The sequence below is a fragment of the Caenorhabditis remanei genome, chromosome V, assembly GCF_010183535.1.
Source record: "Caenorhabditis remanei strain PX506 chromosome V, whole genome shotgun sequence".
In the NCBI taxonomy this organism is placed as follows: domain Eukaryota; kingdom Metazoa; phylum Nematoda; class Chromadorea; order Rhabditida; family Rhabditidae; genus Caenorhabditis; species Caenorhabditis remanei.
The window spans coordinates 14694369-14718200 of NC_071332.1; the positions used below are offsets into that span (position 1 = coordinate 14694369).

A 23832-nucleotide genomic window follows, 5' to 3' on the forward strand; every position below is an offset into this window, starting at 1 on the left:
TTGTATTGCCTTGATTGGTAGAATCCTTCGGCTTGTTCTTAGATCCTGGCGGTCTGCCTCTTTTCCTCAGCAGCGTGTCTGGTGTCCCCGATGGTAGGATCGTTGGAGTAGCCTCAGATTCTATTTGTGGTGGTACGGACTTGCTTTTTTCCTCTTCGTTTAGATCTTCTGCTTGTAGTTCCAAGTCTTCGAGTGGTATGCGTTGATTTACCGACTTCTCGAGTTCCTGGGTTCTGCGTCTGACCATAACCGATTGTGGTTGTCCGTCGATTGGTCTTTTAATGCTGGTGATGACTCCTAGTGTCCATTTATGACGTTGAAGAATGGTCTGGGTGTCCATCAGCACTACATGTCCCGTTCTTGACGTTGTGAACGATGAAGACTATTGTCGCTTTTCCTTGAAGACGGTTATTGATTCCTGCTGGTACTTCTCTGCGATGTTGTTGCTTGAAGCACCTGATTATTGTTGAATCCGTGTGCCTCTTCTTGGAAAGTGTGTCAATATTGCTGTTTTCCGATTGACGGCGGATGGATTTAGACGAAGGTGTTGCTTGACATCCAATCCCTCGTTGGTTTCAGCTGGCGAAGTTCTCGCTAGGGCTGCACAACCTCTCGGAGGTTGGAGCTCCCATGCGGTGAATTCCGCAGCTGGATGTGTTGTGTTTTGCAGCATTGTCCCTCCTAGAATCGATTGATCCTTTTTTGAGACCAGTTGCTGCGACTGTTGTTGAGCGCAATGAGCTTGTAGATGGGATGTTGGCTCCTGATGTCGTACTTGGTGTAGCTGACGTCCTTGAAGTCGAGCTGGGAACTACTGTTCCTGGCTTCCTTGCTAGAAGAGTTTTTGGAAGCTGGTAGTCATGAAAATGTGTGACATGAGAGAAGACTAGAGAAGAGTTGACTTGTGTCAGAGCTTTTCAGATCTTTCGCCTACTGGCTCAGACCTGAACCTAACTGAAGCTTTTTCGCTTACAGTCTGGACATAAGACTCTAAGTAAATGGGCAGCTAGCTGATAGAATTGCTAGAATGATTTTGCACCATCTACTCTGAATCCGTGTCTCTTTTGGACCCGAGACTGACTAGCAGTTGGGCTTTCGCCTCTTTTCGGTAGCTCTGAATCTTTTTATGCCTTTCAATATCTTAAATCTTAAAAATTCAGAACCCTATGTTATCAATTATTGACTTGATGTCGTTTGACGATGACTTGAATCCTAAATTCCTTGATTTCTTGAGGTATTGAGCTGGTATAACTTCTTCTTGTCGTTGAGTGACTTCTCGTAGTCGTTGCCTGACTTCTTGTGTAGTTGTCACTTTCGGCTTGACTTCCTTTGATGTCCAACTGCCTCATGTCCTAAGCAGTGTGGCTTCTGAAGACTTGATTCTCTCGGCTCGGCTTCCTTTGGTGTCCAACTGCCTCTTGTCCTCAGCAGGTTGAGTGTCTTCTTGATCTTCGGCTCGATCTCTCCTTTCAGTTTCTTATTATTCCTTCTTCTTCTCGTGTGGAATTGATTGATTCCTAGTAGAAGTGTGTGACGAAGAAATATAACTTCTGCTGGTAGAGAGGTGACGTTGAACTATTGAATCCTTTTGTCGAAATCTTTTGAAGTCATTCGATTGTCCTTGCAGGGATCCGAGCGTTTTGCCGAATTTGTCAAATCTCCATTGACTTGAATATTAGTCGATCCAGAAGACGTGGAGTGTCTTCTTGGAGCTTCTCGTTGACCTTCTTCATCAGCTGGTGGAAGAGTGGTGATGACTTGAAAAATCTTCTGTATTGTCCTCCATTTATCCTGCTGGTAAGATGTCTGGCTTGTGACTCCTGAATGTTCATCTTGACGAACCAAACTGATTTGAAGCAATTCTTCTGTCATTCAAGACTCCATGACGCCTCCATTCTTCGGGCAGCTTGTCCACTTCTTGTCCATCTTCCTCCGATTCGTGGCATTGATGTTGCATGTGCACCCGCTCGATCGATTGAAGATTGAGTCGATCAGACTTTCTCATTTTTCTCGAGCTGGTATCGGCAGATGAGTGGACTTCTGTAGGCGTTGAGTGAAGATTTGATGACTTCTAGACATCTTTGCTTGTAGACGTCGTCGCTGAGTTTCTCCTGGAGTTGCTGGTAGACTTCTTGATGACGTGATTGTCGAAATCTTCTTGATGCAACGACCATTGAAGATGAGTCAGTTGGATGTTCTTCGGTTGAGATGACGTTGAACATCTTCTTGTAGAAATCTGCAGCAAGTTTGACAACTTTCGATGCCGATTCTTCTCTTATTCGTGTTGATGAATAAGATCAATGTCGTCCCCTGGTGGAAGCATCTTCCGTCTGCTTTCAGAAGTTGTTGGCAGTTGCAGATGACGTTGTTTGAGCGAAATCTTGAAACGTTACAGTGGATGGTAGACTATGGTCTTTCCGCTGTGACTTCAACATTTCGTTGTGCGATGTCTTCTGCAGCTGGTACGTTGTTGTCCTGCTTCTTTTGAACTTCTGAGCTTGAAGATGTCATTCTCCTGTTCTATTAGAAGACGTTGGTCTTGACGCCGATTGCATTCTGCTGTGGCTGCTTCTGAAGTATGAAGTTGTCCCTCTTGACTCATGGAGTTGTTGAGCGAACGACTTCTTTGCTGTCTTCTGGTGTAGCTGTCCTCTGATGAAGAATAATCAGTTATTGATTGTATTGAAGAATCCCGACGTCATCAGGTGTCGACTTCCTTGATGACTTGATGGCAGTTTTCTTCGAATCAATGTAGCTGGTGTTCAGATCATCAGGAGCAAAGCTACAAACAACCGTTAATCTCTTTCGGAGAGATTTCACAGATTGTGAGCATTCGCCAGTAGATGAACTGAAATTGACTGCTTGGCTTGTATCCGGAAGATGAAATCCTTGTTGTTGCAGCAATTGATTTGTTGACTTCTACTGGGTGCATTGTCCCAAATGATATTGAAGACGACTGAGCCGCAGCTGGTAGTTCCAAACGACGAAAAGGTGTTGTTGTTGTTGTTATCGATAACTTCTTTTCTTTCTTCTGCTCCATTGCTCCGATGTGTTTGTCCCTCCGATAACTTTTTTTTATCGTATTTGAAGCATCTTCGAGCACAAACGTGTAAGCTGGTAGTAGAAAGTTGCGAAATTATCGATCGATCCGTCGATTGGGGGCGCCGATGATCTTTTCTGCTTGTCCCATCTTGTTTTGAGCAGTTTTGCTGATTGCATTTGCTCAGGAGGTCGATTGTGTCGATTGTCGTTGACATTGAAGTCGCTGGTTGACCGAAGACTCGTTGATTGTCTTCTTGGTCCTCCAAACCGATTTTCCGTCCACAATCTTGCTCCAATTTCAATAGAATTCGTTCTATTGCTTCTTTTTCAGCTTCCCGTCTTGGATTGAAGTAGTCGTCGACGATGGCTGGTATTGTAAGTTTGTTGCCGAAGCAACTGGGTGGTGTAGGCGTCTTGAAGTGTCCAATGGATGTCCTTGATTTGGTATTCGGACGGTTTCCATCTTTACACTTCTTCGATTTTGGAAATTGCGCTTTTCCTTTGGCGTTTTGCACAGGTTGCTGAAGTGGATATTGTTCCAGATGATCGGGCATGTGATCCAATCGCGATTCTATGGGAAGTCGTTCAAGGGCCTCGTTTGCTTGGTCTTCTGGAGCAAAGCTACCAAAACCCATTATACTCGTCGTGACCCATCTGTGTTGCGTCATCTTTAAGGAAGATTTCGCTGATTTTGAGCATCTGCTGGTCGACGAGCTGGTATACTGGCTGCTTGGCTTGAATTGAGACGATGAATTGATAGCAGTTGTTGATGTTCTAGTTGGAGGTTTCAGCCCCCTTTTCATGAAATAACTGCATCGCTAGTGCGTCGTCATCGTAGAGATCGTATTTCAGCAAGAAGTTGTTGACGTCTTGAGCATCCACTTTGTTGCAATGTCCCGAGAAGTGCCTGTAGTTGCAGTGGGCACATCGGAATCTTGACTTGCATTGCCTGAAGTTATGTTCCTTGCTCAGGCAGTTTTCGCACAGCTTCTTCTTGATGACAGCTTCTATCTTCTTTTCTGCTCGCATCGTGCATTGACATGCGTCATGATAAGAAGAATCGCAGTAGACACAAGGAGTTTTCCTGCTTGGTGGCTTGAAGATGTCGCAAGATCTTCTTTCCTCAGTCGACCGGCTGTATTCATCGTTGAAAACGTTGTTCGAGCCATGCTGGTATCTCCGATGTTCTTGATTCCAGAATCTTGATTCTTCTTCGATCCGTGGCTGGACGGGTGTATTCTTGGCAAGTCTCTTGTTCAATCGATCAGTGTTCTTCTTGTCGGCAACCATTTCGTAGGCAACGTTACTCAATGCTTCGAAGTCTGTCACACCTCGCATGAGTTTCCTATTGACCTTTGATCTTATTGCTTCCGGAAGCCTGTCCACGAAGCAACTGAGGAAGTATGGATCGTTGATGTTGATTCCGAGTACTCGCAAACGATGAGTGATGTTGCAGTAGGTGTTGAGGTCGCGTTCCATCACATCGTTGTCAACGTCACTAATGACCATGTCTTTGATGCGATCAATGAGCAAACTTTGCTGGATCTTGCTGGTATTGAACTGACGATCCAAGTTATGTCGAAGAGTTTTGTATTCTTCTTCAGACATCTCGGCAGGACGCATCGTGTCGAAGACATCTCCTTCCAGAAGCCGAAGTAGAATACTTTGCTTTATTATTGGTGAGAAGTTGTTGTTCTCGTGAACCAAGAAATCGAAGCTGCTGATGAACAGTGGATAATCGCACGTTTCTCCGTTGAATGGCCTGATAACTTGCAACACTGCTAATAATTCGTCGGCCGAGAATTCCATTGTGTTTGGCTGGTAGTTCTCGGGGTTGTTGGAACGAAAAGAAGATCGGCAGTAGTTTGCTGGTGCTCCGGCCTCGTGAAGGTGTTGCACTTTTTCCGCCTGGTTTGTCATGCTAAAATCTGTGCAGCTTTCGTTTCCAGAGGCGTCACGGGCATGGAAACTAGGCGCAACAAGATTCTTTGCATGTACGATAGATTTCCATCTCTTGGACCAACTGATCGTCCTTGGTTGTTGTAGACGTCGGCTGGTATTGTAGTTGTCGCTGCTGGTGCAGCTGTTGTTGACGAAGTTCCACCATTGTCCACCGGAGCTGGTAGACTTGTAGAGTTGTCTTCGTCGAGTTGTTGAATCTTTCCGATAAGGGATAGTATGGAGTCCCTTATTTCCTCGAATCGATTCGTCTCCATAAGATGCTGCTCCATCTCTTTCTCATTTGCATAGAGGATTTCATCGGAGTAGGAGAGGTGCTGGTGCTCGCGGAGTTTCAGTTTTGCTGCTTCTCCTCCTTCAACGATAGCCTTCAGCGAATCAATCAGCTTTTGCTTCCCGATTTTGAGCAATTCCTTCTCATCGTCGTTTGCTTCTGGCTGGTATAGATTCTCGACATCGATGAGGATTTGTCTCGCATTTATGCACCGCTGCGTGACCTCAGCCTTGATTCCTTTGAGATGATCGTCCTCCATGAAGATTGCGCAAGAGTGTATACTCTGAATTGTCACCAAGTCTGAAAATTTAAATATTAAAAGGCTTTTGAGATGAGGAGTTAAGCTCCCCATCTCGATGACAATGGCAATTTTACGAGAGATTACTAGAGAAGTGTGAGAGTAGCAAAGGAGAAAGAAACGACTTAGTTATTTTATAACCTCCCCAATAGTCGCCAGAGGGAGGGTGGGTGCTGGTAATTAACCAACAAGTGTTGTGTCCGTTTATTAGTCCGGACAAGAAGACTTTTAAGAATGTGTGTCTGTTGCAGTGTAGTGTGTGTGCTTTGAAATGAGCTTCAATCTAAACCAGTGATTTCACTGTGAAATTTCAGCTTGATTTCTTTTGTTTTGTTATGCTGTCTGTTGTATTTTGTGGGATTGTGTTGTATTGTCTGTATTTGTCTGTAAATTTTGAAAGCAATTGAGCTTCAATCTAAAACAGCGATGCGACTGTGAGATTTTAGCTGAGGTTTTGTGGAGCCTAGCCAAGAAAGTTGGGAGGCTGGTAGTTGATGGCGGAAGCCATGGATTGTTCGGAAGTTCATAGAAGAAGTCCGAAAGAGTTCCGAGAATTCTGACTGTACATATCAGACTCGATCAGGAAGAGTGAAGTGACTCTTGTCGGTCCATCACGTCATCAAGCATCTTCCGAAGAAGCTACTCGATGATCTCGGCGCTGAAAAGTGTTTGGAAGCGGGTAACCTGAAAGAAGGATGAGAGAGTGCTTTGAGGCTGATGTCGGCCATTGCCGAGGCACACAAAGACTTATCTCCGAGTCACCCTGATTAACCTAACTTCCCTCACCGACAGACACACCGTCAGCAAAGGTTTTTGCTAGTTTTGTATTGCTACTAGCTGCAGTATACCCTGATGTTAGAGTGTGAAGGTTAGCTAGACCAACCTTTGACTAGAAAAGAATATACTAAAAGTTTTTTGGATACTCGATGTCCCTGAGTCACCTCATCCACTTTCGGCGTGTCAGGCCGTCGGCGAAATCAATAACCCAAGTAAATCGAGAAAGTAAACTAAACTAATAGTTAATGGGGACTAGCGACATGTTTAACTAGAAGTTGGGCATGTAAACTTACCCAAAAGACTAGAATATTTTCCTAAACTAGGTGTGGACCTTTACCGATAGTTTGCTGGTACTTCACTCGTACTGGTTGCAAACATAAGCGTACGACACTAGTCCTTCATAACAACGAAATTTAAGAAATTTTTAGTAAATGAGTGACCAATGCGTGTGCTATGTGACGTTACAACATGCAAACTAAACAGAAGAGATACGAAAGAGACCGTGAGCTAAGGGAAGGCAGAAAAAAAAAGTAAAGGGAGAGGGAATTGATGTTGACGCATGCTTGTGTGGGGTTCAGTGGTATTTTTAAGCGAATTTGTCTAATCTCAACCCAATATTTTCCTAAACTGCTGCCCGTCTCGACGGTAGACGACTAGCACTTACTAGTTTGGCTAGTAACTGTCTTGTGCGTTACCACGTCGTTCCTGTCTAGGGAATCCGCGAAAAGACAGCAGTATGTTCCGACTTGCACGGTTCCACGCCACTTGTGGAGTATTTTGAAAGAAAAACCGTACAAACGGCTCGAAAATTAGCGCGATACTAGGCAAACTTATCTTCCGAGGCGCCTATGTTATCTTTCAACCCGCAATTCAAACCGAGCAGCCAATACGGCTGGCGCTCAAGTCATCATGCTGGTATCAGAAAGTTTAGGCCTTTACTTGCTCCTTTTCCGAAAATTTGTTTCGTATTCCACGCTGGTATTGACGACGAGACTCCTTGCATTTGACATACACTGTGGTCCGCTTCGAAAGTGCGCGCGCCGACGCCAAGAAATCGATAATTGACGACGGCCTCCCGAGAGTGTTCCACCGGTGTGTTGCTGGTATTTTGCACGGAATCCGCCACGAACGAGTGAATGTTAGGTGACTTCATCCAATTGTCGCCATGATCCAGGGGTTATGAGAGTATTTACAGCAAAAAGATAGAATACTAAAGCGAGAATTACACTTAATTCTCAATGCACCTCACAACGCGCCGAAATGAAAGAAACAGCGCACTCTCTCTGTGTTACCCGATATAGACGGGTTCGAAAGACCTGAGGACTCACTTGCCCTCAATCCGGTCGATGTACCATGTGACGAGAAGGTAGGAACGGCCGGGTAAAGTCCGGTTACCTTATTCTCTCCCTTAGAGTTGTCACAGAGAAGAGCTGAGTGGCTGGTATGTTTAGCGTGTGAGAGTACAAAGAGTTTGGGTGCAAATCAACTTTATTGAGGCTGGTAAGGACTCTTTCGAGTTGCTGGTACAATGGAAAGTACGAGTGGGAGCTCTGAAGAGAGCGAGCACTCTCGATGGCTACAAAAAAGGAGAAGTGAGAATGTTTTGGTGAGAGAGTCTACTTACAAGAGACTTAGAGAAAGAGAACGGTCAGAGAAAGGAAATAGTATTGGTTAGAGAAACGAGAATTAGCGCGCCCGCTAAAATTATTATGACGTGGCACGAAGTGTTCGGTGGCGCGTCGTTGCATTGTCGTTGGCGGTAATTCAAATTGTAGTTTCTCCTTGTCGCTGGTAATTCCTTCCTTCTCGATCGTTCCTCTTCGTTCTTTCCGTCGATTGTGAGTCCTTTTCCAGCTGGTAAAGTGAATGTTAGTTGATGTAGATTGCATTGACTTGGTGTTGATTGTCCGTTGTTATTAGGTTACCAGTTAGCGCATCTGGTGTAGCTGTCTTGCGAGATCTGTACCGACTTGAGCGGCCGGATACATTCTCAGGTTGTGACCTTCCGTAGGAAGGTCGCGACAATACAGGTTCATGATGAGCATGTAGTGTTTGATGAAGAGAAATGTCTGAGTTTGAATGTGTTTGCCCCAAGATGGACCTCTGATGAATTTGTGGGTTCAAAACATGTAATTTCTTATCCAATTTGAAATTTTCAGCCAAAAGGTCTTCCCGTTCTGGTATACATTTATGGAGGCGGATTTGAAATTGGTTATTCTTCCGGTATCCACGACTACTCTCTAACCGGAACTATTCCATTAAGAGATGTAGTTGTAGTGACAATTAACTACCGTGTAGGTCCACTTGGTTTCATGACAACCGGAGATGACGTTGCACGCGGAAACTATGGATTATGGGATCAGACATTGGCTCTGCAATGGGTTCAAAATCATATTTCTTCCTTTGGGGGAGATTGTGATAATGTGACAATATCTGGAAATAGTGCAGGGGCAATGAGCGTGGATTTACTTTCGTTGAGCCCACATTCCAATAGTGAGTAAGGCGTACATGTCGGTCTTCTGAAGTAATTGGTTTCAGAACTGTTCCACCGATTCTACGCAATGTCTGGAAGTGCTCATAGTACATTTGGATTCCGTTCAAAAGAGGACCAAGCGCATGTTTGTAAAGTTTTTGCAAAATATCATGGCTACACAGGGAACGGTTTGAATATCTTTGTTGCTTAACAGGTCACTAGTTCTATTTAATTTTCAGATTCTCAAAGTTTGTTTCAATGGTACCATTCTCAGTCCGTTGAACTTTTCAAAGAGACAGCTGAGATCCCTAGGGACTTCTCTGGATATTTGTATTCTGTTCCAAACTTTGACGGTGATTTCTTCCCAAAACCAATGGAAGAATTGAGAAAAGAAGCGCCTAAAATTGATGCAATGATCACGATAACAGAGTATGAAGGACTGGGAACGCGTGAGTGTGATTCATAATCTCAAAAACTTTGGAAATATTTTCAGTTATTGGTAATCCAACATGTCCTGATCCAAACGACAATTTGAACAATTTGAAACTATCAATTGCTGATGCGTACAGACCAGAAGTAACTGAAAATCACATTCAAGTTCAGAAAAAACTGCTTGACGCCTACACAAACAATGTTGATCTCACGGATGAAGCAGCATTGGCGAGAAAACTTGTGGAGGTTAGTTTTATGTCAAGTTCTGATAAAAAAGCATTATCTTTTCTAGTTTCTTGGAGATTACGTGTTCAATATCGCGATTCTGGACACTGCGAAATCTTGTGCTACCAATGGGAACAATACTTATCTAGCATCCTTTGATTATTTTAATACCGAAACTGAAGTGGACACAACACACGGAACATTACCGTTCAATGCCGCCACTCATGGAACAGATCTTCCGTATGTATTTGGAGATGGAGGAATGACAAGATTCACTCCAACAGAAGAAGAATTCAAAGTTATGGAGATTATGGGAACATATGTAGCCAATTTTGTGAAATATGGGTATATTTGATTTGATGCTTTGGCTTGATCTACAATAACAGTTTTACAGAAATCCAAATGGAAAAAACAACACTGACCAATGGGAGAAGTATAGTCTACAACAACCAAACAGATTCTTCAAGATCAACTTTCCGAAGAGTGAAATGGCTGATAATTTTCAAAATGGTCGTTTAGAAGTGTTTGAAGAAATCAAGAAATTTGACATCAGGTATCAGAATTTATATTAGGAAAACCTAAGTGTTTGAATCTTCATTGTTCGAAATATTATTGAAATAAACAAATTTCAACCATCGATTTCTGTTGCTGAAGTTATCACCATTCTGAAAAGCTAACTGAAAGAATCTAGAAATATATGCGCTACAGTCCTTGAAAAGATTTAGAGATAAATGAAAAAGTACATGTTTTTATCAGAACGGTCGTTGTCCAGGAAAAAATGAAATCTTTGAAATGATGCATGATAAAAAACTTTGTCAAAATCGGATAGTATCTCGAATTCATTTCCAATTTTGTTATTTCTGGTCTTTGAGATGTTTTTCTAAAACAAACGGACAGATGGGAATTATGATCAGGTGGAAAGTAATATTATGGTTATCATTGTTTTCAATCAGAATGGAACTACCAGTTTATCTATATTATTGGTTCAAAAGCCCTACCGAAATTATGTGAAATCTTTATATCAAAGAGCGTTACTCGTGTCTCCCAAACCAGTTACCCAGATCAAAAAGTCTTCAAATAAGACGTCAGAACTATTTGTGCATTCTCCATTATGGGACATTACACCTCAAAGTGTGCTAACTTTCACTGAAAGTAGGGTAGTCCATAACCTTCTGACCGATTCTGTCGCTGCCGGTTCCAGAAGTTTCGCATAAAAGAACTCAAACGATATTGTACTATACATTAATAATCGCCTTTATAGTAATGAAGATACACCTCAGAGCTTCCAGCATTATAGTTTTGAGAACAGACCAACATTTCGGTTTATGAATTTTGTTCTCTTCTACTATTTTTTGTCTATCATATCATAGCATTTCTAGATTGAAGTGCTCTCAAGTTCTAGGTTGTGACCCAATCTTAATTATCATGTCAAAATTTCCAAATCCCTACGACGTCCCATGACCTTGATTTGTTGTCATGATTCTATCCCCGATACTATTTCCACCTATCCCAATATATTTTCTCGCTGTAGGCGTATTTCTTGTTTTTCGTTTGTTCCATTTTCTCACAAAAAGAAAAAGTCCGATGATAATATCAAATTATGGCCCACCTCACTAATGAACTACGTGAATAGTCGGAAAAGAAAATGTAATGTCTTATTCATCATACTTGTCATTTGACGGGCCAGGCCGAGGAAAAATTTTTGCACCCCAAAAATAATTTTCAAGTGCTTTTTTATTACTAAATTCACTTTAGAACTAATAACAATCATCAATTCAGTCGAATTTTTGCAGAATATGCCCCAAAAACCACTTTTTCAAAAATTAATACTGAAAAAAACATGTTTTTCGAAAAAAAGTCACTTCACCCGGGCCGACCGGGCCGGGCCGGTGAAAATTTGGAAATCGGCCCGTCCCGTGACAAGTATGTTATTCATCATTTTACTTCTTATTTCATACATGAACCCGATTTCAGGTGGGCTCATCAAGGATGGTGATGGTGTTTTGATTATAGAAAAGAACTGCAAAAAAGCGCCCAATTCAGAATGGTTCAGATCATAATGAGTAATTTTTGTGAGAACGTTCCCCAGACATGTCTCTCACAGCCAGTTTCATACATCGAAAAGCCGCCAAAAAAGACGTCAGAACTATTCGTGCATTACAACTTTCTGTGTTTTCCCTTTTTTGTTGTCCCAGACGGAGACACGTTTCCTCTCGTTAATGATTAAAAACTCGGGTCAGAGGAAGTTATGATCGGAAATTAGTCTAGTTACGCTACTAACATATGTCTTCTTATTCTTCTGAAGAAATCTTCCTTTGAAAAAATGACAGAAAACACTGATCCACTGACCCAATATTTCAAGAATGTTTATCCTTATCAATGTATTCCGGATAGCAGATTCCTATCTTCCAAGCAAGGTCTTTTGAATACAAGTCGTGTGATTGCCCTATTGTTTCTTCCTTTCCAACTATTCACTGCCTACTGTATCCTCAAGAAAACTCCAGAAAATATGAAAAGTGTCAAAGGGAGTATCAATAATTTGAACTTTTGGTGTATGGTCTCCTCTATAATATTTGCTTTTTTAGCGTGCCCATATATGTTTTATCCGTACAGTATTGGTTTTCCAATTGGGTTACTCGCTGATTGGGGTGTCCCCACTATTATTAATTTTTATGTCGGCTTTATTGTGAACATTGGTAGGTTTCTTTTTTTTTTAGAAAAATATTGCAAAATTTTTTATTTTTTCAGTAGTTATCATGTCCATCACAATGTTATTCGAGAATAGAAGCAGTTTGATTGCAAGGAATATATTCAGGATCAGAACAACTACCCATAGGTTTATATGGATATTTCTGAATATTTTATGGTTCATGGCAATAATTTTACCGCCAGCGTTTCATTTACCAGATCAAATGGAAGCGAAGATGCTTGTGTTGCAGGTAGTATTTGTATTAGAAATCACTCGCAAACACATAAGACTATTAAGACGTGTCCCTGCCCAACAAAAGAATTCTTCACTGAAAAACTACTCTCCGTGGCCAAAGAAGGTTTCTGGAATGCCTATTTGAATGCATCCGGTCTCGTTGTTTTTCTCGGCCTCACAATTCAAGCCGTTTTCTTTACATGTTGTTGTATATTCTACCTGTTCATTTCAACAAGTTCCCACGTGTCACCTCAAACTCGTCGGCTACAAATACGAGCTTTTTACGGAGTTGTTATTCAAACCCTGATTCCAATTCTATTGCTTCTGGTCCCTACTACGATTTTCATGAGCTCTCGGAGGAACGATGGAAATTATGATCAAATGCAGAATAATTTGAAGATTATCACAGTTTGCTTCCAAAACGGGGCAACTAGTCTGTCCATTTTATTGGTACATCATCCATATCGAAGTTTTGTGAAGTCTATATTCTGCAAGAAGATGAATAAGAGCTCGCCAACCGTTCATGTTGTCAGCGATTCATTTATAAATACTTGAAACGTTTCAACATTTTAAACTAATTTTCAGTTTATAAATCATGTAAGACAATCTAAATATTGGATTTAAACTTCTGTAACTTCTGTTACAAAAAAAAAAGAAAAAGATTAAATAGATCCTCCATTTTCTCAGATCCGCGATTATTGTAAAAGACTACTAAATAATCGTTATTTAGTGAAAGGACCATTCTTTGCCGATAAAGCCGACGGGTCTTGGGTTGATCTGTTCAAGACTGCCTAACTATTTCACTATGAAAAACAATGTCTATCTGAAAATATGCTGTCTTGCCTGCAAATGCAATGTTCAACAACTGTTCATTCCAAAATAAAAACATTCAAATCCTCATAAACTCCGGATAATTAACCAAGTTATTCTCATGAATCTCAATCACATCCTCCATTATTGCCACTATATTTGGTCTAGCTTCTTTACGAGCCTCCACTTTCTCCTCCTCCGAAAGCTTTGCGCTGTCAATAAACATATAAATATCTGGAACCAACATCAGACCCATCATTGGAGTGTACAAGTTGTAGCTGTCTTGCAGCTGAAATTACTATCAAATTTAGAGAAAACCTACAACTTATAACAGTACCTCACGGATAGAGAATAATTTCTTTCCAAGCACCCTTGTGAAAGTCTCATGATAGCATTTCAAGAGTTCTTGACCTCTCTCCCGGCGGTCTTTCGCCGACAAACATCCCACCAGCAGTCTAGAAAGATCCAATCCAGGTGGCATTATGGAAGCTACTTGCCAATCAATCATAGCCTTCAACTCCAATTTTCCATCTTTATTCTTACTGTAGATCATATTAGACTGCCATAGATCACCATGGTTTAGAACTAATTTGAACCCAAGGATCTCAGAAATCTTGGTGTATCTTGGTATGAGTTTAATATAATGTTTGAAGGCTTCAATTAACTTCTCAGCATTCTCTGGGTGGTCTTCCTCAAACAGTTTTCGAATAGTTTCAAATTTCTTGGCTTGCTCAGTTTCATTGAAGAAATCCTTGAACATTATTTCCACATAATCTCTGTCTATTGCCAACTTTGTCTCTTCGGGAGAAAGAGATTGAGCAAGAGCTGAGAAGGTGGCGATTCCACGGACTAGTGGATGAAGGTCGTCTATGGGAATAGGTTGGAACATTTCAAAACTGTGGATGTTCGGAATGAATTCAAGAATCATGTATGCCTTCAGATCATCGCTGTTGTCAAACGGTTTCAATGAGTAGACCTGGAAAAGGATTATTTTGGAAGACGATTATCCTTCCAAATTTGGTTTCTGACTTGTTTAGTTGAGTCCAGGACGCTTTGAAACCAGAAATTCGAAAACCAAGAGATTTGAGAACCGTGACATTTTTGACACCAGAAATTTCGAAACCGGAAATTGTCACATTCCCCAGTTATTAAAAAATCTTCAACCAAAATATTACGGTAGCACTCGTTTCTGCTGTGTCGAATGACGTCATTTTCGTGAGAGAGATATCATGATGACCCTGACGACTGTCCTTTGTTCAGATTTCCAAAATAGAAAGGGACCTTTAGGGACCTTTAGATGAACAAAAATTTTTGGTTGTTTACTAAGAAAAAGCTTATTTGCAATTGTTAATTTTTAAAAATCGCAAAGTGCTAGAATAACAAAAACCGGAAAGAGTATCCCTTTTTTCGGAAGTCTGAATTTCCAATAGCTCTGATGCTTTTCGAGGGAATCCCAATTTCAGAACATACTCAAGGGCAATGACAGTAAGACACCCACCTTAGTATATGGAATATCCGGACAGTTGAATTTGATCAGTTGCTCATAAATCTCCACTTCCCGATTATGACACTCTCTTGTCAAATTCGCCAACTTTGCCAGTTTCTCTGCACCAAATCCTTCACCCCCTTCGTAATTCATCATTTTTGAAAATGGGATAAGAGCCAGTTGGGATGAGATCTGAAAATGAAGTTCTATGATTCTGAATTTTTCTTGAGGTTACCTTAAGCGCAAACTTCTGTGGCAGTTCTTTTCCCTCCTCCACATTCTGCCAGTCAGGTTCAACCAAAGCGATTCGAGACATGAACCCCTGAAACTATAATTTTAAAGGGGGATTTCGGGAATTTGGGAACATGGTTCATAAAAAAATAAATCATGAAAAAATAGTTAGCGAAACGGATTGGGGAAAAACTTTTCGTGACCTAGAAACACAAAAACAAATAGCTAGCCCCGACCACTTTGGAGTCTTGTGCGTTTTTTTTCGAAAATGACCACTGATTTCATGAGAAGTGCAAATTTTCATATTTTCATTTGTAGTAATTCCTGGAGTCACAGCTGGAAACATGAGTCAGTAATTTTTTATTTAGCCGTGGTCTATATTTTGCACTTCAGTTTAGGACGATAACTCTTGAATTGACCGAGTTATAATATCTCGAAGTAGTTCAACTAAAAAAATTTAATTAAAAAAAACGAATTGTATCTGTTATTCTCTGGAAACTCAAAAGGGTCACGTATTATTTTTGTTTAGTTCTAGTTGGGGAAAGGGCTATCATTTCCCAAAATATCTAAGAAATTCCAACGTTTCACCTTGGGTCATTGCCATTTCAGCTATGGGACTCACCTTCATATCACTTATATTGACCGCCGTTTTATTCCCTCCAAACGTCGCTTTCGTTCCAAGTTTCTTCTGTAAATCCGATTCCACATCTTTCCACGTCACATGGGTCTCCAGAATACCATCAGACTCTTCATAGAGCGACATGTTTCAAGAAGAAAAGTGAGAGAGATAGAAACATAGTAGTCAATTTATTTATATGCGCTATCAAATGAGGCGACCCGTATTTTCTGTCTTTGGAAATGATAAGATAAACGGTGTCAACAAAGAAACTTCAAAAAATAATTAAAAGACTGACTACAATACATAATTTTGATTTGAATAGAAACTAAAGTTAATGTCTACAATACACGGTTTTGACACTTTATTCCAAATTGCACAATGTTACGAAAACATTATCAACACACAGACCAGAGAAATGCGACTACAATACATGACTTCTTTTGAGGAACGACTACAATACTGACTTCTTTTTTTGTCTTCTTGACAATCGTATAATTGTGAGATAATAAAATTGTAATTATCTCGAGGAGAAAACCAGTGTTTTATTGATTTATTTCGTTGTGTTGTTTGTTGTCTCATTACCAGGAGTCTAAGTGTGAACGAGTGGATCCTCTGGCTTCGTCTCATCAAATGGTCGTTTTACCACTGTTTATTCCAGTTTTTTCATTATTAAAGAAAAGTTATCTCATTTTCATTCAATTCGCCGTCTAACAAATTCAAGTTTAACAGATTTATTTTAGAAGAACTAGATGGCAGTTGATCGGCTGTCGATCGGATGCCATTAGACTGATGAGCTATGATGTTATATTGTGGTAGTAATATATTAGTAATTCGTAGATACATTGTTTAAGATCTCATAAGAAATTCACCAAGTGCATACCTATCTGAATAAAGTCATGCGAATGGCATCCGACACTCAAATTCGAATTCTCGCCAAATTTCCCTAATTCTCCGAGCGAGAGAGTGAACTTTTAGATTCAACATTGAAGAGTAGACTTTAGTTTATAAAAAAGCTGATTGTTTAACTTTTAATTTTATATTTCAGTGTAAAAATTACAAGGGTTAACTTTAAACAAAAATGTATATACACAAATAAACAAAAAAAGCAATAAATTTATAATCTAACAAACTCCAACTTCATAGTTTTATCCGGCAGTTTTCCAGCACTATGCGGGAGTTTGTCGTCCGTTGAGGGTAAAGATCCATGGGCTTTGATATCATAACGAAGTATTAAATTTCCAATCATCTGAAAACGAAATGTTATAATTAGGGAACATTTCAGAACGTAACTCACCAAGTACATTTCTGACCTTGCGATATTCTCTCCAACACAAGATCGTTTTCCAATTCCAAACGGGATCACTTGATTCAAGAGTTTCTCATTTTCAATGAACCTATCTGGGTAGAACTCGTGGGCATTTTTGAAAATGTCATTGTTGACATGAAGAGCTCCCAGGTTGGGCAGTTATCACACTCTCAGAGTCTACAGGGTATCCTTTGACAACTGTTGGCTCATGATTGATCCTCCAAAAGTTCACACTCAGAATTGAAGCATGTCGTTGGATTTCTGCTATCACAGCGTTCAAGTATTGGGATTCAGCTCTATCCTTTAATCTCAATGGGCGTGATCCATTTTCTGTGAGTCTCATCAGTTCCTTTTTGCATTTTTCCATGACTTCTGGATGATTCACAAGTTGGTTGAATCCAGATACTAGCGTTGTAGATGTTGTGTCTTGTCCAGCAAACCAAAGATCTCCTATTACATGTTTCAAACATTCCATTGTATAGAGGGAACTCTCCCCGTTCTTCTCTTCCTGTTCCATTTTTGCCAGATATGCTTCCACAAAGTCTTGGGGATCTTCTGAATTGACAGTATACTCTCCACTCTTCCACTTATTGTATCTTTCCATGGCTTCTCGGGAAACAAAGTTGAGAACTTTTTGCTGAACTTCAATGATCCGTGAGTATCTGTTTGGAAAGAATGTCTTCATAATCCAAACTGGAAGTGACAAGTCAAAAATGGAGAACAAATCTGCAGTCGATTCCATAAGAGCCTTGAGTTCCAGAAACTCTTGTTTGTTGTCAGCATCGAATCGTTTTCCGACTAATGTGTTGTTGATAACACTTCCAACTGTAAGATCAAAGAAATCAGAAGTATGAACAATAGTTTTTCCGTTTACAGCATCTGCGTCGATTTCAGCGCATCTGAACCATGTTCACTCAAAAACTGTAATCTTCAGAAACCTTACCTAGCATCCAATTCGTCTAATATTCTCTCCTCCATCAAATCTCTTCCAACACCCATATTTCTGAAGGCTAACAATGTGAACCTTCTCATTTCTGCCCACACCTCTCCGTTTGCTGACACGAGTCCCAGATTGTCTGCAGTATATCGATTCATTTCAAGACCTTCGTTTAAAAAAACTTACCACTGACATGTGCAAAAACAGGTGGTAAGAAGCGATCTTTATATTTATTTCCGTTTTTCACAAAAACTTCTTGAGAAGTCTCGTAATCACAAATACTGACATGTGGAATCGGACCAAACCACAGAGTGAACACATCTCCGTACGTCTATAACACTTAATAAGACATTTATATTACAGAAAACTGCACATAGGTACCTTTCTGAAATAAGTGAACGCTCGAACTACTCCTCGTTCCCTCCAAATATAGTAAACCAGTTGATGAATATTTCCAATTAATGGAAGAGAAGTGGGACCAGGAGGCAGTTTTTTAGCTTTCAGGTACTGCCTCACAATTAAAACAGCCAGAAATGTAGTTAGAAGTAAAATAATAATCATTTTCGATTCTGGTGTGTTTCTGATCTCAACTGGGGAAGTATAAAAAGAGAGAAACTACAAAGTACACATTTGTTATCAATTGTCTACAAAGTATGATTCCGTTCTAGGAAAACAGGTTTTTAATTTGATAGTGCTGGTTGGTGATGGACGGAAATAAGAAAATAACAAATAACATTTTAGTTGAAGCGATCTTTGTAACAAAATATTAAAAATTAAAAATTTTTATGAAAATTTATTGACAAGTATTAATTTTTCGTTATGAATCAGATCAGCTAGAAAGTAGGTGTCAACACAAAAAACCAAACTTTCCGTCAAATTCTTGTACCTCCCTTCAGCGCGCTTCGGAATCAAAATTGCACTATGGGAATGAGTTTTCAAAAACAGGATTAGAAATCAATTCAAAACGACAAACATGAAATTCGCGGCGGTAGCAAAATACGAAGCTCTCTTTCCATCACTTTTTCTAATCAGTTGGGAATTAATTAAATTACAGAATGAAACACACGCTTTCGGATCTATAGTCAGCTGGATAGTCACTAATTGCATTCATGCCGGTCTTTGATTTCGCATATCTTTTCGGGAAGAAGTTCTTGAGAATCCATACAGCGCTCATCATGTCGAAAATTGTGAAAACTTCATTTACACCTTTTATAAGCTTTCTGATATGGAAGAATTCCTTCTTGTTGTGATCTTCAAAACGTTGTCCAACTAGAATGTTGTTGATGAAACTTCCAGTAATTAGCTCAAAGAATTCATTATGCTTGACAATAATCTTCCCATCGACTTCAGTGTTGTTTAGTTCAGCACATCTGCAAACCGGCTCATTTTAGTTAAACTAAAAGTTTTCTGAAAGCTTACCTTTCATCAATTTCCTTCAACACTCTTTCCTCCATAATATTTCTTCCAACTCCCATATTTCTGAGCGTCAACATTGTGAATCTTCTCATCTCTGCCCAAATCTCTCCATTAGCGAATAGCAATCCAAAACCATCATTGAAATGCTCAAAGATAGGTGGCAAAACCCTATTTTTGTAGTGGTTTCCATTCTTCACAAAGACTTCATGATTGGTTTCATAGTCAGCGATGCTGATATGTGGAAATGGACCCAGCCAGATAGTGAAGACATTCCCGTATTTCTGAAATTCTGTTGATAACAGGAGAATAGTTATATCAACTCACCTTTCTGAAATATTCAAAAGCTGGAACTATTCCTTTGTGTCTCCATGACTGGTAAACTAGTTGTGGGATATTTCCAATTACTGGAAGAGGTGTGGGACCAGGTGGTAGTCTTCTAACTTTAAGACGTTGTCGGAAAACCAAAATAGCAAGAATGATAGTGAAACTGAGAATAAGAATCATTTGGAGAACAAATGAACATAAAAAATTATTCTTTTTTAAATGAAAAGGTTGGCTACAATACATAACTTTGATATGATTAGAAACTAAAGTTGATGTCTACAATACACGGTATTGACACTTTTGTTAAATTACCCAATGTTACGAAATCATCATCAACACACAGACCAAAGAAATGCGACTACAACACATGTCGTCTTATAAGAAGACAGTTGTACAAACTGATATCTCCTTATGAATTTGAAATTTAATGATTTCCTGATTATTATCGACAATTATGGACAACTGATGCCATGCATATATGAAAAGATGCGCCTTGATGAGACGGATTCAAATGTGTATTTATTTTTGTAATTAATAGTAAGCCACGTAGAAATAAGTTATGACGTGTTTTAACGAATCAGTAAAATTTGAAAAAAAGAGAAAAATGAAGATAGGGAGAGCAATGAACGTGGGCGGAGTTTTTCATTTTCTTCTCTTGGGACGTCATGGGGAGTTTATCAGAATGTTTGACGGTCTGCCCTGAGAGCCCAGTACGCTAAAACAGAATAAAAAGTTTTTGACCCTATGTAATCGAGTATGTAGAATTCAATGAACACACTTTCGTTTCACCCAAATGTTTAGTTTTCTCAGAAAATTGAAAAAACGTTTTGCTTCGAACAAAAAAATGTCACGTTGAGATTGTTGTAGGTCAGACTCGCATAGTTTTTTTACGGCTTCTAATAGTTCTTTACATACTCTAATAGGTTTTGAAAAAAAATTCAATTTTCGTGTTGTAGAATTTTTTTTGGGAGCCAGCTGAACTTCGAGGCATCACTTTAAAAGTGATTACCTATATATTTTCTGACATATTGTTTTCGGAAATCTCTTCAGGTACCTGGGGCCAAAATTTGGAAAGCCGTTGATTCGTAAAATGTGGTTTTTTCGGTGTCGGAAGACAACAGGCTCAAAAAGAAAAGTAGTTTTTCCGACAGTTCAGGTTAATGCAAGTTTTTATGATAATTTATTGATTAATATTAGTTTTTCGTTATGAAACATATCAGCTAGAAAGTAGGTGTCAACACAAAAAAGCAAACTTTCTGTCGAATTTCTGTACCTCCTTTCGCTTTGTAATTGAAAATGTGCCATGGGAATAAGTTGTAAAAAATTGGATAGGAAATCAATTCCAAACGACAAACATGAAATTAGCGTGGGTAACAAAAAATGTAGCTCTCTTTCCATCACTTTTTCTGATGACATCATAACTGCCATAATCAAAAATGTAAGGTTGGGAACGAAATCCGAACAGTCTGAAAAATCTGTATTTTCACAAAAATCATTCATTATTGACTCACTTTTGATCAAATTGATAGTCTCGTGGCCGATTTGCTGGATTGAATCTTTCAGTTTCCAACCCATTTAAAATCTTGAAACACGGCCTCCTGCGAGTTAAAAAATTATTGCAAAGTTACTGAATTTCGCAAGAGCGCGCTTGCATCATTCGCTGAAAATTTTTTTGCTGAAAGCTTCTACGACGTCGGCGACATGAAAACCACAAAATTTTTGGAATTCTATTGAATGAATTGGAATAAAGTCACATAGAAATAAGCTATAACGTGTTTTTTTTTAAAAAGTCACAGTTCTGGAATTCTGATAACATAGAAAGCCTTGATGAGACGAATTCAAACGTGTATTTATTTCAGGAGTTAGGCCACGTAGAAATAAGTTATGACGTGTTTTATAAAAAAGGAAAATGAAACACAAAATACTGTTAGATCTTCACAAATTGCATCTCCAATTTGAATGGTCTCTTGGCAAAACTATACGGCGTCACTTCTTTCGTTGACAGTTTTCCGTGCGGCTTGAAATTGTAACGGAGGAGGAGGTTTCCAAAAATCTGCAATATGAAAAATTGTACAAAAATATGTATTTGCCCTAGTAAACTGACCAAGTACAATTCCGATCTAGCCAGAGACTCTCCCAAACAGGATCTCTTTCCAACTCCGAACGGAATAACTTTTTGGAGAAGCTTCTCATCTCTGATGAACCTTTCTGGATTGAATTCTTGTGGATTTTCGAAAATGGTGTCATTCACGTGAAGAGCACTGAGTTGAGCAGTCACAAAGGCTCCAGAATCCACAGGATGCCCTCCCATAATAGTCGGCTCATGATTGATTCTCCAAAAGTTAATATTCAGAATCGAGGCATGACGTTGAATTTCTCCGATCATTGCATTCAGATATGGGGTTGAAGAACGGTCAGACAGACTCAAGGGCCGTGACCCGTTGTTCGTGATCTTCATAATCTCTTCTCTAGCTTTCTCCATGACATCAGGATGAAGAAGAAGTTGGTTGAACCCAGAGATAAGAGTGGTTGTTGTTGTCTCCTGGCCGGTAACCCACAAATCAAAAAGCATTGTTTTCAGAGATTCCAAACTGAAATGTATTCAATTTTGAGGATTCATTGTTTTGTTTCAGTTCTCACTTGAAATCAGAATTCTCTCCATCCTGTTGAATTTTCAGCAAAAACGCATCGGTGTAGTCACTCACATTATCTTTCTCAACAACATATTTTCCAGCTTTGAACAGTTTGTATCTAGAAATACAAAACATGTGATTTAGTATTACATCACTTTAAATTACCTTTGAACAGCTTCGTTTGCTGCAAAATCTTGACATTCCGTCATCACTTTCATCATTTTTTCATAATGTTGACTGAAGAACCTTTTTAAAACCCATACGGGCACAGTCAAATCAAAAGGGGAAATAAATTCGAAGGCCTTATCCAACGCACTTTTGATTGTAAGGAACTCTTGTTTGTTGTTGTCTTCAAATCGTTTTCCAACCAGAATACTGTTAATGATACTTCCAACAGTTAGGTCAAAGAATTCGGCAGCATGGGATACAGTGACTCCATCCACAGCCGCTTTGTCAATGACAGCGCATCTGCAAAGTTTCAATTATGCAAGAAACTATTTTGTGAATTGCGCACCTTGCATTGAATTCCTCCATTATTTTCTCCTCCATCACATCCTTCCCCACTCCCATGTTCCTGAGAGTTTGCATTGCGAATCTTCTCATTTCTTGCCAATGTTCTCTATTTGTGTTTGCTACACCCAAATCGTCTGTAAGTTTCTGATCCGAAGGTTTGATGTCAAACTTCAAGCAAACTTACGTTTGAGATCTCTGAACAACGGAGGATTGAATTTATCAGCGTACTTTCCTGCGTTCTTCACAAAAACTTCATGAGCAGTGTCGTAGTCCGCAATGCTGACGTGAGGGATAGGACCGACCCAGAGAGTGAAAATATTCCCATATTTCTGAAAATTAAATTTTCCAGAAGAAGTTATTACAAGAACCTACCTTTCTGAACAAATCAAGAGTGGAAACGACGCTTCCAGTAATCCAAAGATAATAAATAATCTGTGGAAGATTGCCAAGCAGAGGAATGGATACTGGTCCTGGTGGTAACCGAGACACTTTTTGATATTGTCTGACAACAAGCCAGGCCAGCAGAACAGTAATAAGCAAAATGAAGAACATTTCAAGACGAAGTTCACTACTGTGCAGACGACTATTTATATAGGGCCAGAGTAATTCATAAGATTGTCCTTATCAACATTGTTGCCTCAAAAAACTACAAATACAACAATCGGCAAACTGATAAGACTTTGTTGATTGTCGGTCAAATGTCTTTTAAACAATGTCTTTCAAACATAAGTGTGGTCTGTGATAACGTTCTCAGTCAGTGTAAAGAACTGACGAAATCAGTTTAAACTGATAGTCATTTGCACTTTTCACGTCAACTAGTCGAAAGGAAATGATTATCGATATAGTCATAACCATTTTAGAAATGACGAAAACGATAGTCGATTCAGCTGTTTCGTTAAAGCTTTTAAAAAATAGTCGAAATAGTACAAACGTAAATAGCCGAAACGTGAGTATTCAGAGCAGAAAAAAGGAAGAATGTCAAAAAGATTTTAAAATGAAAACTCATTTTCTTAGTCATTTACGTCGTTTTAATAATTGTTTTTTATCGGAATTAATCATTTGCGTCGTTTCGATAGTTGTTTTTTCATTTCCGATAGTCAAATTACACTGCGTTTTTGCAATTTATGATATTTTGATTATCATTTTACGTCATT

General features: G+C 39.5%; 7 protein-coding genes across 7 annotated transcripts; 2 read left to right on the forward strand and 5 right to left on the reverse strand.

The window, feature by feature from the left end:
• Window positions 1–1575: 1575 nt before the first annotated feature.
• Window positions 1576–1872, reverse strand: GCK72_020111 (uncharacterized protein; the record flags this gene model as incomplete). The annotated part of the gene is made up of 1 exon (XM_053733385.1): window positions 1576–1872. The coding sequence occupies one exon, from the start codon at window positions 1870–1872 to the stop codon at window positions 1576–1578; it is 297 nt and encodes a 98-aa protein (XP_053582298.1).
• A 6006-nt stretch (window positions 1873–7878) lies between these two features.
• GCK72_020112 (uncharacterized protein) lies at window positions 7879–10052 on the forward strand (the record flags this gene model as incomplete). The annotated part of the gene is made up of 7 exons (XM_053733386.1): window positions 7879–7956; window positions 8510–8843; window positions 8889–9011; window positions 9063–9272; window positions 9317–9501; window positions 9548–9825; window positions 9875–10052. 7 exons carry the CDS (start codon window positions 7879–7881, stop codon window positions 10050–10052), a joined length of 1386 nt encoding a protein of 461 aa, XP_053582299.1.
• Window positions 10053–11803: 1751 nt separating this feature from the next.
• Window positions 11804–13198, forward strand: GCK72_020113 (uncharacterized protein; the record flags this gene model as incomplete). Its single annotated transcript, XM_053733387.1, has 4 exons — window positions 11804–12008; window positions 12066–12176; window positions 12229–12419; window positions 13091–13198. The coding sequence occupies 4 exons, from the start codon at window positions 11804–11806 to the stop codon at window positions 13196–13198; spliced, it is 615 nt and encodes a 204-aa protein (XP_053582300.1).
• A 94-nt stretch (window positions 13199–13292) lies between these two features.
• On the reverse strand, window positions 13293–15693 carry GCK72_020114 (uncharacterized protein; the record flags this gene model as incomplete). Its single annotated transcript, XM_003115964.2, has 5 exons — window positions 13293–13502; window positions 13551–14189; window positions 14712–14891; window positions 14935–15021; window positions 15553–15693. 5 exons carry the CDS (start codon window positions 15691–15693, stop codon window positions 13293–13295), a joined length of 1257 nt encoding a protein of 418 aa, XP_003116012.2.
• Window positions 15694–16663: 970 nt separating this feature from the next.
• On the reverse strand, window positions 16664–18353 carry GCK72_020115 (uncharacterized protein; the record flags this gene model as incomplete). The annotated part of the gene is made up of 6 exons (XM_053733388.1): window positions 16664–16795; window positions 16844–16947; window positions 16991–17754; window positions 17799–17931; window positions 17979–18123; window positions 18174–18353. The coding sequence occupies 6 exons, from the start codon at window positions 18351–18353 to the stop codon at window positions 16664–16666; spliced, it is 1458 nt and encodes a 485-aa protein (XP_053582301.1).
• A 487-nt stretch (window positions 18354–18840) lies between these two features.
• On the reverse strand, window positions 18841–19712 carry GCK72_020116 (uncharacterized protein; the record flags this gene model as incomplete). Its single annotated transcript, XM_053733389.1, has 3 exons — window positions 18841–19162; window positions 19212–19489; window positions 19533–19712. The coding sequence occupies 3 exons, from the start codon at window positions 19710–19712 to the stop codon at window positions 18841–18843; spliced, it is 780 nt and encodes a 259-aa protein (XP_053582302.1).
• A 1747-nt stretch (window positions 19713–21459) lies between these two features.
• Window positions 21460–23230, reverse strand: GCK72_020117 (uncharacterized protein; the record flags this gene model as incomplete). The annotated part of the gene is made up of 7 exons (XM_053733390.1): window positions 21460–21585; window positions 21637–22123; window positions 22173–22283; window positions 22331–22633; window positions 22680–22812; window positions 22863–23007; window positions 23051–23230. The coding sequence occupies 7 exons, from the start codon at window positions 23228–23230 to the stop codon at window positions 21460–21462; spliced, it is 1485 nt and encodes a 494-aa protein (XP_053582303.1).
• Window positions 23231–23832: the final 602 nt, after the last annotated feature.